Here is a 16,644-nt window from a genome sequence, read left to right as displayed (position 1 = left end):
TGTAGCCTGATCTTACTGAGGCATTTTTCTCAATTGAGGTTCCCTCCTCTCCACTAACTAACTTGTATCAAGTTGGCATAAAACTAGCCAGCATACCATCAAAGAAAAAATGTTGCACTATTATCAACAGTGTATAGCCAATAAATTCTAGTAGACTTTTTATATTTGAAATTTCCTTTCTATGTTTTTGAGATCAGCTCTCTTTATGTTGTCCAGACAGACCTTGACCAGACAGTCCTGCTTCAGCCTCTCAAGTAGCTGGGAGTACAGGCATGCCCTGCTCGCCTGGCTTGAGCAGTTGTCAAGCTGTAGTTTGACTGGCGTGTGATTATAGATAGCATCGCCTTGTGTGCATGCTGAAGACGTTACCCTGCTTTGTTCTGCTGGCACTAGTTAGGCGTCTTACCTTTGCCATTTCTCTCCTACCATCTCTCGCTCCAGGAGTTTTCAACGCATTTCCTTATCTGTAATCTAAAGGAAAACGTATATTTTCATTGTTCCCAGGAAAGATACTCTTTCCTTTTTAGTTTGAAGTTTTTATTATCCTAGTTTACCAACTATCATTGTAGATCTAACCCATATATGGTTTCTACTTTATTTTAAATTTATTTCTGAAAGTTTGTATTTGGCCCTGTTTCAAGTGTGCTTAGACAATGCCTTGCTTGGTTTTTCCTTCTTCTTCTCCTCCTCCTCCTTCTCCTCCTTCTTCTATTTCTTCTTTTCTTTCTTTTTTTTTTTTTTTTTTTTTTTGTTTTGTTTTTGTTTGTTTGTTTTGGTTTTATTTTTGTTTTTGTTTTCTTTCCTGATAAGGTAATTTAAAGTACCCTTTAGATTGCCTGATACCCTGGCTTCACCTGTGGCTTAACAGTGGTGGGGTTTTAGTGTTCTTTGACTTTCTGAATTCTTTTCTCCACTGAATCACATGCCTTCTTTTGATTACGGAAGCCTTCCTGTGCTGTTTTGGCATTTGCACTTCATTGGACTCTTATTTTTACTGGTTCTTGGCCAATTTTTTAATGTTGATTTTCAGCATAGATCTTCATACCAACAGGATGTATAAAATCAGATTCTCCAACTGTCACCAGCTAGCCTTTGTTTCGTCTCTAGTGGTTCTCTCTGTCTAGAGTAAGAAGGTAGCTCCCACTTTTGTTCTGTATACCAGTTTAGGCTTGTCTGTCTTTATTTTGTAAATCGGCTGTCCTTCTTGTGTGGAGGGGAGTGCTGGGTATGGAACTAAGGCGATGCATGTTTTGCACAAGCTTTTTACTACTGAGCTGCATCTGCACCTGCTGCTGCTGCTGCTCCATGTGTCTCCAGTGTGCAGGTGTGTGTGTGTGTGTGTGTGTGTGTGTGTGTGTGTGCACAGATGTGTCTTGCCTTCCTTGGGACATCAGGATCACGAGCGTGCACTGCTGCACTCAGTCCTGAGAGTTCTGAGGTTAAACTCAGACTTTTATTATTAGTAGACGTGTGAAAACTCTCGTCAGTGCACATACGTGCCTATGTGCTAGTGCTGCAGTACTCAGAGGGCCATTTTCAGAAGCTGGTTCTCTCCTCCACGTGTCGTTTCTGGGAATCAAACTTAGGTTGTCAGGCTTTGCAGCAAGCCTCTGCCCACTAAGCCATCTAGCCAGCCCCAAATACACATCTCCACGCATGTGCAATACGCATTGTGCCAATGAAACTGTCTTCCGCCTGTTTGTTTGTTAATTTCAGGGAATTGTCAGTTCCATCCCGCGGCTCTATGCAGGCCCTGCAGGCCGTGTCCTAGATACTGACCTGTGGCCTGCTGGGCTCCCACTCATTTCTGTGTCGTATCTTTGGTTTTGGAACTGAGAAAGTTTAATTTTCTTACTTATGAACTCAAATATGTTTTTGTTATTGTGGATTTGTTCTGTTACGTTCATTTTTGGAATGGAATAGAACTTTCTACCTGGCTACACTTGCCATTGAGATTAGAAGCATAAAATATTTTTTTCCTAACCCAGTATTTTAGGTCAGTTCACACTAAACAAACTTATTTTACTTATTGTAAAATAAGTTTGGTTTTATTTATAACTTATAAACTGCAGAGACTCTCTCTGTCTCGTGTGTGTGTGTGTCTGTGTGTGTGTGTGTGTGTGTGTGTGTGTGTGTGTGTGTGTGTGTGTAGCTTGATTTTATTTGTTTTTTGAGACAGGGTTTCTCTGTGTAGCCCTGGCTATCCTGGAACTCCCTCTGTAAACCAGGCTGGCCTTGAACTCACAGAGATACTCCTGCATCTGCCTTCTGAGTGCTAGAATTAAAGGCATGTGCCATCACTGCCCGGCTGATAATATTTTTAAAATGCTGAATATTCTTCAGCCTAACAGAGGTCTTATAAAATCAGTTTCCCTTTTTGTTGCATAGTGGTTCATTTTTCTAATTTATGTGCTTGTATAAAATTAAACAAAAATTGTATCATAACTTTTACAAAAAATACAAATTAAATGTTATCTACGGGGCACCTGTATGTGTTTTAACTGAATATGTACATTGGGCACAACTCTGTGGTGTTGGTTTCCCCCACCTCTTTGTGGGTAAGGCCTGTACACAAGCTTCTCTTCCTACTGAGTGATTGCTAGTCCTGTTTTATTTCGTGAGATTGGGTCTCATTAGCTCAGGTTGGCCTGGTAGTCCTTGTGTTCTTCAGAATGGCCTTGAATGCCTGATCCTCCTAGGTCTACGTCCAAATTACTGAAATTAACAGGTATGTACAACCACACCTTGCCTAGGCAGGCCAATTTTGAACCTTCATTCATTTAATCATTGATTATTATCCTTAGGATAGTAGCTATCAGCATGTGTATCAGTAAGTACATCCACAGCCTCGACAGTAGACAATACCACATTTTTTCCGTAATCTGCCCTTTTAGAGGTCTAGGCTAAGGTCCTCCAATAGTTGCTTAGTTGACTAATGTGATGTGCTTTACTTTAAAGAGTATCTGGGGGAAAGTGTGATGTTCTTTGTCTTACTGATCTGAAACTGTTTTTTTTCAGGCTTAGTTTTTACTTCCTTTTTTACAGACATACAAAAATAAGGTGAATACACAGTCAGTGACACTTACAAAGAAAGGTCAGCCACCAAGTGATGGAAGCATATCCTCTCCTCTGTGTGTGTCCCACCCTGTAAGCCAGAAAAAGAAATATGCCTGCCGCACTAACCAAACTACTTTCATCATTGGAGAAACTCCAAAAGGAATCCGCAGGTATGTTGTCTGTGGTAACTCCAGACTTCAGGCCAATTCTCAGAAGAAGAACAACTTCACGATAAAATATATAATGTATAACCATACTTCACATCCTAATTTCGGAAAATCAGAACTTTTCTATGTAAAAAACACAAATGATTTTGAGACAGATCTCACTAAGTAGCTCAGACTGGCATGAAATTTGCTGTATATAGTTCAGGCTGGTGTTAGGGAATCTCATCCCTTAACTTACATGTTCTGGGATTACAGAGATCTGGGTTGGAGTAACATGGAAATAAGGCCATCTCCAGGGTCAGGTGAAGAAATGAGTAAACCAGGAGCTCCGTGGGAAATCCACACACAGGTATTAATGTTACCAAGAATGGCATCGAGATGGAGAGGTGGTGAGATGGGCCCATAAGCCTGGCCCACATGGCCTCTGCTTAGAGTTGGTGTCTGAGCTGCCAGTAAAGGAACAAGCAAGCCCCACCGTAACCATAGAGCTGGCGTGAGGCCACCTTGTCTTTCCTGGCAGGCTTACAACGGTGATTCTACAGGGCACACTTTTTCACTGTGTTCAGCTACTCTTCTAGAAGGCTGACTCGATTTCCCCAGTCATTATAGAAACTTGGGTCTTGGTCCCTATAACAGTGTGTGTTCTTGTAGTTGGTTGTTTTTTACTCTTTTTTGTCTTTTGGGGGCCCGCCACCCAGCCCCCAAATAAAGCCCACATGGAGACATTACTTATGAATGCCTGGCCTTAGCTTGTTTCTAGCCAGATTTTCCTAACTTAAATTATCCTATCTATCTTTTGCCTCTGGGCTTTTATTCTTTGCTTGCTTCTGTATGTCTTACTTTCCCTCTTGCTCCATGGCTGCCTGGGTGGCTGACCCCTGGAGTCCTCCTTTCTCTTGCTCCTCCCAGATTCCTCCTCCTCTTTTATTTTCTCTGCCTGCCAGCCCCTCCTATCCTTTCTCCTGTCCTGCTATTAGCTGTTCGGGTCCTAATTAGACCAATCAAGTCTTTTAGACAGGCAAAGTAACACAGCTTTACAGAGTTAAACAAATGCAACATAAAAGCATGCATCATTAAACAAATGTTCCACAGCATAAACAAATGTAACACGAATTAACATTCCACAACATCTTCTTGCTTCCTCTCATTGTTTACCCAGCCCAGAGAGGAAATGTCTTGTGCTGGATAAAGGGGTAAAGGGTAATATTAGAATACCACGACCTGCCTGGTCACCCACCCCACCCCTTCCTGGTGCCGTCGTAGTCAGCCAGAGTCAAGGCAGTATCCTCTTGTAGCGGCCACGTGATGGACTTCTTGGGCTTTCTTTCAGCATGTCTAGCCCTCAGAAAGCAAAGGCAGTGCCATGCTCATGGCAGATGTGGTCCAGCTCCTTCCCAAGAGGAGAAATGCTTTGGACTTAGCCCTCATAACTTCTGATAGACATGCTAATGCATTCCTAATTTGGTTTTTCCTTTTCTCTTTTCCTAGAGCTACTCTAGTGGTTAACTTATGTTCCTAATTAGGCCTTGCATTTTCTTTAATTCTTAGAGAAAATATTATTGAAGTCCCAGAATCAGGAAAATGAGTAGGAAAGCAAAAAAAAAAATAATAATTCCATGCAGCCATGGGCATAATTCACTCAAAGGTTCCTTGGTTAAATGGTGTTGAGGCAGCACCCTTCCCAGGGGGGCCTGCCCCAAGGTCACAGGTGAGACCATACATCGTCTCAGCACAGCGGAGAAAGTCACTGCAGCATCTGCTGAGACGTTGCCAAGTCTTGGATAAATAAAAGACATCACTTAAAACCTTCTTGATCACTAAACCTCTGTAAATATGCAGAAACATTTATTAGGTCATGGAAGTGGATTTGGAGATGAGAAATAGGCAAAATAATAATATCCAATTATTTCATTTGACACGAAAGTGGAACCGTTTAAGAACATGCTTGTGTTCCAACAAGAACATTGGCCATTTATGCCGGGCAGTGGTGGTGCACACCTTTAATCCCAGCACTTGGGAGGCAGAGGCAGGTAAATCTCTGTGAGCTTGAGACCAGCCTGGTCTACAAGAACTAGTTCCAGGACAGGGTCCAAAGCCGCAGAGAAACCCTATCTCAAGAAGAAGAAGAGGAGGAGGAGAATATTGGCCACTTGCAGGACAGAAATTGGGGAGTTTTTACTTGTGGGGTGAAATACACTGTTGTAGGTAGGTATGGCTGTTGATCAGGTGTATAATTTCTGAATTTGAAACATGAGACAAGACTCTAGTCAGCCCCAGAAGCCATGGCACTCATCTTAGGCCACCACTGCAACCACAAGAGACTGTCACCTGGCCTGGGAGGCAGAAACAAATGAGCAGGAAACCACAAAGAACAGTAGTATTTAATGCTTCTACTTACATATATTTAAAAAAAAAAAAAAAAAAAAAAAAAAAAAAAAACTGTTTTACCCTAAGAATGTGGTACGTAGGAGAAAACTTCCACTTTCTCACCTAGCCATGCAGACCCCGTGGTTGCTGGCCACTTGTGCATTTCCATCTGTTCTGCCGTGTTCAAGGTCCTCTGAGGACTGGCTTGAAGGGTCTCTGGCTCATCCTTACCTACAGGAGAGGTGACAGCAAAGAACCTCCCCTGTCCTGTCCTCCTTGCCTACCAGCAAGCACCTGGGTACCCACTGGGAACGGCAGTAGAGCTGAGCTCACCCTTTCACCATGAGACTCTGCCTTGACTGTTTTTCTTTGACTCCCTTAGCTACTGAGCTTCATTCATGAAGCACGGGACTGGCTCTTTTTTGCTATTGTACAATCTCTACAGTGCACGTTATGTCTGTGTTCACTTAGCACACAACAGGGCTCTGTAAAAGCTAGCAGAACTGTTGTGTGATGTGAAATACAGCTCAGTGCGGACTTTAACGTGTGCTGCAGGGCATGTTTGGTTTCTAACTGAAGACAAATTTATACATACGGAGCTCTCCCAATGTAGAGCCCAAACACAGCATCAGCAAAGCAACCTGCTGTCTACTTCTTAGTGGGGAACGGGATAAGGCAGGGTTTCATGATGCCCAGACTGGCCCCACACTTACCACATAGCTGAGCTAAAGATGATCAAGAACTCAATGCTCCTGCCTCCACATCCAGAGTGTTGGGATCACAAGCATATGCTACCAAGCCTGGCTCAAAACTTTTGAAACTACCCTTGTGCTATTTCCCTAATCTCTTGCCTTATGAAGACATTAATCCTATGGGATTCATGTCCTACCCGGGACCTTACTTTACTCCTTTTGCTGATGCTGTCACATTGTACTTTGGTGTAGTTTAGGGAATAGGTACAATTCAGACTTCAGACCTTTTCCTGTGGAAAGCAGCAGTCTGTGGCTCAGGGAACCTAAATAATTTTTCTACCTCCACTTTACCAGGGTTTCAGAAGGCCCATTTGTGTGTGGACTAATAGTGTGTGTACTAATAGATGCGTTCGTTAGTGTCTTTCTTTTTTGTTTGTTTATTTTCTTTGGTTTTCAGACAGTCACCCTGTGTAGCCTATACTGCCTCAGACTTCCCATCATCCTCTTGTCTCTTGAGTGCTGGGCTTACAGATATGCATCACCATCCGTGCTCAGTCAAATAGTGTCTGGCTTCCACGATGAGCTGTCTGCACTAAAACTGAGTCAATTGGGGAACAAAAACTGCACTTTTCTTCAAGCTCAACAAAAAGCCATGTGAAATTCTATACTGTGAAAGAGGGGGAAAAGGGAAATTTTTTTCTTTATTTTTTCAGTATTTTCTATTTATCAAAGCCATTCTTTAACAATATTATTCTATGGGGCTTGAATGCAATATAGATTCTCACAAATATAGATCATATAAATAATGATTCTCATGTCAGTCATAAATTGACTGGCTGGAGGAGTAGCCTGCTGGGCTCTCATAATTCCCAGGAACTACGTAATAGTATATAAATCAGTCACCTAAAAAGCTGATGATTTAATAAGCTAAAAGGCCATTTCTGGTAGCAGAAGGGAAGAGGCACATTCTCTTAGGGTGGAATTAAGCTGATGTTCCAAAGGGACAAGGGGCATTGCTTTGCCTTTTTTATGTTTCCTGTCACTGCTAACGAGCACGTTAAAAGTTCTTAACTGCATTGCAGTGCGTGAGTGCAGGCGCCTGTGCCACAGAGACTGGAGAGGCCACAGGACAACTTTCTGGACTTGGCTCTCTCCACCCTTACATGGGTTCCAGTTGAATGAAGGTCCAAACATGTACATGCTGAGCCATCTCAACAGCTTCCTGCGTAGTCTTTAAAAACAAAATGTAAATGTAATAAAAAATAATAACTATTGGCTTCATCTACCCAATTTTTAGAAAGCAGTTTGAAGAGATGGCCTCTTACTACAAGTTATCGGTGCAGGAGTTTGCTAGACAAGTAACCAGCAGCACATCTGAAGAGCGACAGAGAATGCTCAGGGACTTCTACAGCCTTCAGCACCCAGAGGTAAAGGAGTTCTTTGTGAATTCTGCTTCAGAGGTGATCAGATCTGTCCACAAGGAAGAAGATAGGGGCAAGAATAAAGAAAAAGAAAAAGAATCTCTTTTGAAAGGAAGGCCCTCAAGTGATAATACTTTGTCATGCAGTGATTCCACCAACAAAATGTCTCAAGTTTACAACCAAAAACTATGTAAAGGAAAGTCAATCAGATTTCAGAATCATGGTTCCCACGGAAAAGAGACAAAAATTACAAAACCCTCTGTCAGCTTTACTCAGGAGATTGACGGAGAGAGAAACGACCACACACCCGAGAACACCGTGACATTCTTCTGTCCAAACAGCAAGTCTGAAACCCCAAACACAGAGGTAGAAAGTCCGCTGGGACACCAGCGGAACCTCACAGGAGTATGCACTTCAAGAGACAGACCACAAGGAGAGGAAAGCCCAGTGTCAGAGCGCACTCCTGGGGAAGGCTTGCTTGGTGACACCTCTATTCTTAATGACCTCTTTAAAAGCCGTGGGGAAGGCCTCACACAGCGATCAAGGGACGTTCTTTCAGGACCCGTGGCAAAAGCAAAGCAGAGACCAAAAGATTTCTGGGACATCTTGAGTGAGCAGAACGACGACAGCCTCAGCAAACTCACTGACTTGACTGTGATAGAGACTCTGTGCACAAAAGCGCCCCGCTCCACAGCCTCCAAAAGGAAGGGCGAGCCGGAGGCTTCCCTGTGGAAAGCAAATGAGAAGTTTCTGTGGAAAACGTTTAACTCGGATGCTGATGAAAGCATGGCCAGTACTGAGAGAGAGTAGAGCGTGGCGCCATTAAGTTAGTATCTCGGTGAGCTGCCAGCCCCGCTTATGTACGTAACATCTTGAGCAGTTGTTTGCAAACTTGCTTATTAAATTATTGCTTTAGTGTTATTTTAGCATGTCATCATGGGTTTTCTCTCCTTAATATATATTTTAGTCATTAATGCCCAATTTTACAGTCCTGGAGGTCAAGCCCTCCTCTACATGAGCAAGCACTCAGCTAGCTCAGCTATGTGTCCTGCCCCATTCAATCCTTTAACACAAGTGATTATGTCATATTATAAGCCCCTGTTACATGTATGATTCCGTGGCCTCTCATGAGTGACTTGCGCTGTGTTTGCCCACTCCTCATAGGAAAGGTACAGGATTGCGCCAGATTAGCATAACCTTCCAGAATGTCCCAAATCAAGTGACAGACGCTGCACTGTTCACTGGCATCGGGAAGTTACTGCTTTCCTTCTCCCTTGGAATTGCGTTCTACAGTGATGAATTATTTTAGATAAAACTTGTAATTAGGAATGACTATATGATATTATGTTAAAATGGTGACTTTATAACCGCCCGGAGTCGCCTATACGTTTTGTGATGCTAAAGTAATGTGATTGTTACCCTTGGCCAGAGTACCAAAGCCTTAACCTTTCACACTACTTTGACTTAGTAAATATAAAGATTTGTATTTTAACAGTATTTCTTAAGTGGAAGGAAATGAATAGACCGTTTGATTTTAATTGAATCCTCTTTCATTGAATTTAATATATGTGGTTTACACACTCTGAAATGTGCTGGTTGTTGGATTTATTTACTTAGTGGCATTTTCTCAGCTGCTGTGGCCTGTGATAGGTGCTTGACTGTGTAGGCGACAGCCTCAGGTTGCAGTCTGTAAAGCATCACATCTGTATAGCCCCTGGCATTGTGACCGGCGCATTGAACCTGTCCACTCGGCTAAGCTTGCAGGGCTGGTGAAGAAAGCAGCAGGCTCTCCAGATTCACACACACACACACACACACACACACTCTGGAGGATTTTAAAAATTCTCTTCCTACCTCGGTCTGTTATCATAGGAGCCTCATGAACCTGTTACAGTGTTGGAACACGGTATTTGAGGTAACTTGAATCCGTATTCCATGCCCATGGCCATTCATACTTGGCTGGGGTGGGGGCGGGCAGAAACCAGTCCCCAGTGAAGGCTGCACTCCCGACAGAAGAAGCAAGCTCCCAAAGGCTTCTCTAGTCCCTGGTGGCCTCTAGCCCCACTCCACTCCCCAGGGAGAGGGGAGGGGGCCTTTTAATAGAGGAGCAGGGTTTGCATTAGTCAGACTGAGAACCGTTAACAGTTTAACATCGTGGATATTTGGTGGACACCCAGGTCGCCCGGTGTCCTGCGACTCAGAAAGTGGCTGACCTTCCCAGGCTGGGCAAGGCGCAACTCCTGGCCTTTTCCTTTTCTGGACGACAGCCAAGGAGCCTGGCCCCACCCTTCGGGCAAACTGCACACCCTGTGGACCCCAAATGAATACTTCTGTGTACTTCCGGCAGCTAGTAACTTCCGCAAAGGGGGCCCACAAAGCCCGAGCGGCGGTCTACACAGACACACAACACACGCGGGCGTGTCAGGAAAGAAACTGCCCTAAAAGAGAAGAAATGCTAAAAGAATTAGGCTCTGGAGGCAACGATGGAAAACTCCAGAGCTCAAGCCAGAGGGGGGCGCGTTATCTACCACCAACCACAAGCTGGGCCAGCATCTCGCATCCCTCAGAGGGAAGCCGTGGATGGTCCAGCTTTGGAGGTGCAGGGAGTTTGAAGAGCCGGAGCTTCAAAGCGGGGGACGCTGCACGTCTGCGATCCTGTGGGGTCCCCATAGTATCCTGGCAGGAGGGTGGGGATAGTCACCTAGTACGGGTGGAGGGTCCAATGGAGATGTGGGCAGCCATGAGGCGGGAGCAGGTGGGGACCCCCGCGGGTCGCAGCTCGGTGCAGCGGGCTGGATGAGTGGACCTCAGGCAGAGAGGTCCCGCCCCCTGGAGGCCGGAGGCGCTGGTTTCCGCTGTCTAAATCCCTCAACTGGTCCCGGTACGGTGCGTTGAGTCTTGGGGGAGTCGCCGGGCAGAGGCGCCCCCTCTCTGCAAGCACCTAGTCAGAGCTGCAGAGCGAGGAAAAAGTGGGAAGGAAGCTGGCAGGATGGAGCTGGCCCATTCCAGGCGCAGCGTTAGTAAGCGCACTGGGGACTCGGCCAGGCACGCCCCGCAAACACTCGGCAGGCTCGCCCAGGAGGAAATCAGACTTAGCACCTTGGCTGCTCCACCTAGATTCCCCGGCCAGATGCCCCGGGAAGCGACCCCCCACGTCCAGAAGCACTCCCCAGCCTGTGCACGCCCTGCGCTGGCTGGGCCTCCAGTCCTGGGCCACACACCCCCTAGGACAAGCCCTGCCGGTGCCTTCCCTGCCCTCCCACCCTCATGCTCCCCTCAAAGCCAGCGCCTTCTGCCAAGCCTCCATTCCCAACCTGTTATCACGTCCTGGAGAGAATGTCTCTGAAATATTTCCTGAATCCCACTGCCAAGAACCTCGAGTTTCCGTCCCTCCACCTCCCATCTGGATGCCTGCAGACTTCTCCCTGGGTTCCCAGGCCTCAGCCTCCTCCCTCTCTAATCCATTTTCCACACCACATCCCCAAAGCCTGTTGAAACACAGGGACCTCGGCTGTAGTAAACCTCTCATTTCCTCTGTTAGGGGGGGTTAAAGGGATTCGGCTGAGGAATAACTACATCAGTTCACATTTATTGAGTATTTACTGTGTTGTGTGTTTAACATCTCAAGCGATTTGCACGTTTAATCTGCCCAGCAGCTCTCCTGGGCAGGTGTTACCTGTTTCATTGAGGAAGAAACTGAGGCACGGAAACCACACAGCCCTGCATTCTGCATCGGCAACAGCTGCTCCAACTATGTTTCTCCCCTACCTGAGGTTCTCCTGGAAGCGCCACCATCCTGAGTGGAAGGAGCTGCAACAGGGAGCTATGCCCCCGGGAACAGACGGACTCTGGGTCTGGTCACTGGGTGGGTCAGGCAGGTGAAGTCAGGCTAGAACCACCACCACCACTCCAGCCCTGGAGTGCACGCCCCTCCCCCCCACGCCATTACATTGTTCTTGATTGGCAGTGTCCAGCAGACACAAGACAGACCTAGACCTTCCTTCCAACACAAGCTCTTCAGATCCCTCGATATCCCTGTGCTCTTGTATCTCTGTCTGCCAGTCTCTGGCCATGCCCTTTGCTTGCACAGGAGCCCTATGTTCCAGTGTTCTGGGAGGGGTGGGCCTGTGTAAATTGTGAGTGACAAATCTACAATCAACAGTGGCCTTTCCAGCCTTACCCACACACACACACACACACACACACACACACACACACACACACACACCCTCCCCCCCAAAAAATGATATTACTGGGTTCCTGACCCTGTTTTTCTGCCTAGGAGTTAACAAGGATTCTATACTCAGCCTGTCCCTCACCCCTCCCCTATGTCCTGGAGCAAAGACTCTGGGGTAACAGTGAGGAGACCTTGATTTGCTAGCTGAATGTGTCTACTTCTGTGCACCTACCTATTGCATGTGATACTTCATGCTTGGGTGTAACACGAAAAATAAAAAAGACCCAGAGACTGATATTAGGGTTCAAGCTGAAGATCAGAAAAGCAAATCAGCCAACACTAGCTCTCACTCTACCTCAGATTGAGAGGAGATCCTGGCTCCACCAAACCTCAGATTGTAACTTCTCCTCAGCATGGCTGGAGAATTCTGAGATTGCAATATCTTCCTATCCTCAATGTGGCTGCAGAATGAATCCTGACACTGAGTACTGAAGACCCTGCTTCTGTCTTTTATCCCCTTAGTGCTGGGATTAAAGGCGTGTGATTCCAGGTGCTGAGATCATCTTTGTGTGAGCTGTCTCTCTTTAGACCTGGATCAGTTGTGTGTAGATCTGGGTGGCCTTGCGCTCACAGAGATCCATCTGTCTCTTAATCCTGAGTCCTAGGATTAAAGGCGTGCACCACCACCTCCTAGTTTTGCTGGGATTAAAGGTGTGCATCACCACTGCCTGATCTCTATAGCTTGAGGCTGGCTTTGCTTGTCTGAATCCTCAGGCAAGCTTTAATAAATCATAAACATCACCACACCTGGGCTTGCATATGTGACTATTAGCAGCTTTCTGAAATTTTAATTCTTTTTCCTGTATAGATCCATAATAGGACAAAGACTTAGTTTCCTTAAGGGGGCAAGGGCTATGTCACCCTGACCTTCCTCACCATTCGTAGTTTTTAATGAGAGGATCTCATGTATCCCAGGTTGGCCTCAAACTCACTAAGTGAGAATGACCTTGAACTCTTGGCCTTCAAGTCATTAGAGGTTATTGGATTGTTAGGATAAAGCTGGAGGGGACCCTTGTCCCAAGAGAGAGGGGGAGGAGAGGGGAGGGGAGGGGAAAAGAGGAGAGGAGAGGAGAGGGAGACAATAAAAGTCCTGTCTGCCCCAGGGGAACAGCAGGAAAGAGAGCATAAGAGGGTCTGATTTGTAAAGGGGTCCTTTGCACTTGTGTGCAGACTATGAACTCATGGAACCCTGGGCTGACCAGGGCGCTCCCTGAATGCATTCTGCCAGGTGACAAGGGCGGGTCAGCATAGTGCCCGACTCCTTATAACCATGTCCAGCTAATCAGTGGGGCTCTCTCAGGAAAGGGCCACAAGGTTATTCGCTTGCTTTCCCGTCAACTATGTTCTCAGTGCTTTCTGTGGTAAACCTCCGATACATGCCAAAAAACACGGTGCTGTTTCAGAATGGGGCGTTGAGCCTCGCCCCACCCCTGGCACTGTTCGCCTTTCTACTTGCCCAGCAACCAGCCTGCCCCTGTCTCCTGGCGGAATGCACTCAGGCAGCGCCCTGGTCAGCCCAGGGTTCCATGACTACACAGTCTGCAAGCAGATGCAAAGGACCCCTCCTGCCCACTTATCCCCCCCCCCCATCCTCTTTCCTGCTGTTCCCCTGGGGCAGACAGGACTTTTCCTGTCTCCCTCTTCTCTTCTGTCCTCTCTGTGTCTCGTTACCTCTTTTCTCTTTCCTTCTCCTCCCTTCCCTTTCTAATAAAACTTCCCACTTAAGCTCTGTCTGCCCCTCCGCCTGGGGACGCCCTTGCCTGCCATGGAATCCACCAAGGTTCCCCACTCAGGGTCCCCCTCGAGCTTTATCATACATCATCTAGCCATAACTCAAGGCTGCCTTGGATGTGGGCAATACTGGGAGGAACGACAGGCCTGTGGTTTGATGGGAAAAGGGAGAACTTAGCTTTGAGAGCTGCAAGGTTACTGGATGTCTGCTTACAACTCTGTCCCGGGAAAGGGGGCTGTGTGCCTGGGAAAGAGAGAGTTGCGGTAAGGTCTGTAATCTAGCGTTCTATAGGGTCCTGTCCTGATATCTCATGTTCGCGAGTGCCTGTGGGAAATGGCTTGATCCCAGGCTCACCTTAGTCCCTTGGCTGATCTGGGGTGCCTCATGCTCAGTGTGTCTGGAGGTCTGGAGCAGATATCTTCATCATCGGGTCAGCACCTCCTCCTCCTTCCTTAACTCAGGGAGAGAAGCTTCTGTCCTTGACCAGATTACCAAATCTGAGCACCATATATATATATATATATATATATATATATATATATATATATATATATATTAATTTGGTTGTATCCATTTTTCTCACCAGTGACTCTTCTCAGGAAGCTAGTCAGTCCTTGGACTTTCACGGCTAAGTGCCCTTGAATTTGACCCCTACCAGACCCAAGTTCCACCGCTGTCCCCTGCAGATCTCTCTTTATTGAGGCTTCCTAGAGAAATTTATCCTCTTGATTTCCCCCCCCCCTTTAAAATTTTTATTCTTTGATAATTTCACACATGAATACAGTGTATTTAGATCAAAGCACATTCCACCCTCCCAACAGAAATCTATTATTTCTGAAAGAATTAACCCATTGCAGGCGCCACAGATTGAAAGTCCGGTGTAATTTAGCTTCAGGTGGAGCTTGATAGAGTGAAGGCCAGCAGGCCTGAGGTCCTCGGCACTCTCCAGCCCTGTTGCCCTCCCCACCCCACCCCACAAAGGCTGGCTTCATTTCTTTGTGCTAAAACATTTCAAATCTTCTTTTGTAGCTGTGCGGTTTAGACGGGATCTCGTGAAGCGCAAGCATGGCCTTGAACTGATAAACACAACAAATGTGTGGGATGCTGGGCCACAAATCCAGAGCTTTGTGCAAGCTATGCAAGTACTTTATCAACCCTTAGTCACCCTACTGTCCAGCTAATCGCCAGAACTAACGTTGATATCAATAGGTATCAGGGCTCAGTGGGTAGCGATCGTCAGGGGTTCCATGTTCTTGATCCTAGAGCAGGGACACTGTCAAGCAAAGCAAGAGACTTTACAAAAAGGCACGTCCCAAAGCCAGAGTAGGAGTCTGGCAGCTGGGGGCCTGCTGTGTACAGGCCAACCGTTCTGACTCTTTTGCACAGCATAGGCTTTTCTGTGCACGCTCTCTCTGTAGCTTGTAGTTCTTTCTACACACAGACTCCATTCAGCACGTGTCTGACTATCATCTTAAAAGTGCAGCTGGGGTGTGTGCGCTTCCGTTTTGGCGGTGGCTAGCGGCTGAGGGAAGGAAGAGCTTCCAGCCTTCAACTCTGACGACTTTCTTTTTCCCTTTGCAGTTACTGTGTAGTAAGCCTCCGAACCTCACTCTCCAACCTGCTCTCTTGCCTTAATTCCTTCTGTCTAACCTTCTTGGAAGAGTTATTCATTTCTGTTTTATGTGTATGAGTGCTTGATGCATGTCTGCGTGTGCACCACATGTGTGCTTAGTCCCTGGAGAAACCAGGGGAGGCATCAGATCCCCTGGGGCTGGAGTTACAGATGATTGTCATGCGGGTGCTGGGAACTGAGCCCAGGTCCTCTTGCAAACGCAGTTTTCTCAACCGATGAGCCGTCTCTGTGCCTAACTTTAACGTCACACCCACTGTCCCCCTGTCCCCCTTATAATCACCATACTCTCAACTGGAGATCAGCTTTTCAGAGAGCAGGAGCACGTGGTGTCTGGACTTCCGTGCCTGGCTTATTTTAGCCTAGCATCCTCTAGGTTAATCCGCCTTATCGCAGCGTGTTTGAGTGGGAAACAAACACCGATTACCCAGATTTGATGGTTACCCAACATCGCCTCTGCCCGTTCATCTGTACGATTACAAGTCAGGCAGAGCATGCCTGGGGACAAATTCCACCACTTTAGATTTTATTAGGATGACTTGATTCTTCAGTAAGTACATAATTCATCAGCGTTGAGGTTTTGTTTGCATTGGTATTTCTATCAGTAAAACTCAGTAAAAGAACAACCTTTTAAAAAGTCTTACTGCAGTTGTAACTCAGAGGACAACTTTCAGGAGTCCCCCTGAGAGGAGACGATCCTGTGGTTAAGAGTCTAGTGGGAGGGGCCTGGTGTGGTAGTAAAAAAAAAAAAAAAAAAATTCTACCAGCACTTGGGAGGCAGAAGCAGGCAGGTATCTCTGTGAGTTCACGGCCACCCTGATCTACATAGCCAGTTCCAGGCCAACCAGAGCTACATAGTAAGACCCTGTCTTGAGAGAAAGAGGTGGTTTTAAAGAAAATGTCCCCCAAAGGGAGTGACACTATTAGAAGGTGTGGCCTTGTTGGAGGAAGTGTGTGTCACTGTGGGGGCGGGCTTTGAGGTCTCCTTTGCTCCAGCTTTGCTCAGTGTGACACAGAGCACTTCCTGTTTGCCTACAAGATGTAGGACGCTCAGCTTCTTATCCAGCGCCATGTCTGCCTGCACGCTGCCGTATCCCACAATGATTATAATGGCCTGAACCTCTGATACTGTAAGCCACCCGATTGAACGCTTTCCTTTGTAAGAGTGGCTGTGGTCATGGTGTCTCTTCACAGCAATAGAAACCCTAGCTACGACCAGTGGAGAAGGCAGGCCTCAACAGAGAGAGCATGAGAACATAACACAGCAAGGGGATCCAGAGACAGCGCTCTGTGGTAACAGCCACCATGGCCAACGAGCAGCCACTCAAAGCTATTGGAAGT

General features: G+C 46.5%; 1 protein-coding gene across 1 annotated transcript in view; it reads left to right on the top strand.

Moving 5' to 3' along the window:
• Ercc6l2 (ERCC excision repair 6 like 2) overlaps positions 1-9,292 on the top strand; it is an 85,564-nt gene extending 76,272 nt beyond the window's left edge. The window contains exons 18-19 of the mRNA XM_051194135.1: positions 3,046-3,227; positions 7,581-9,292. Coding sequence (XP_051050092.1) covers positions 3,046-3,227; positions 7,581-8,514 — 1,116 coding nt within the window. The 3' untranslated portion in view covers positions 8,515-9,292. The remainder of the gene's footprint in view (positions 1-3,045; positions 3,228-7,580) is intronic.
• The last annotated feature ends 7,352 nt before the right edge of the window (positions 9,293-16,644 follow it).

Source organism: Phodopus roborovskii, unplaced genomic scaffold (genome assembly GCF_943737965.1).
Source record: "Phodopus roborovskii unplaced genomic scaffold, PHOROB, whole genome shotgun sequence".
Classification (NCBI taxonomy): domain Eukaryota; kingdom Metazoa; phylum Chordata; class Mammalia; order Rodentia; family Cricetidae; genus Phodopus; species Phodopus roborovskii.
This window is presented reverse-complemented; position numbering and strand designations above follow the sequence as displayed.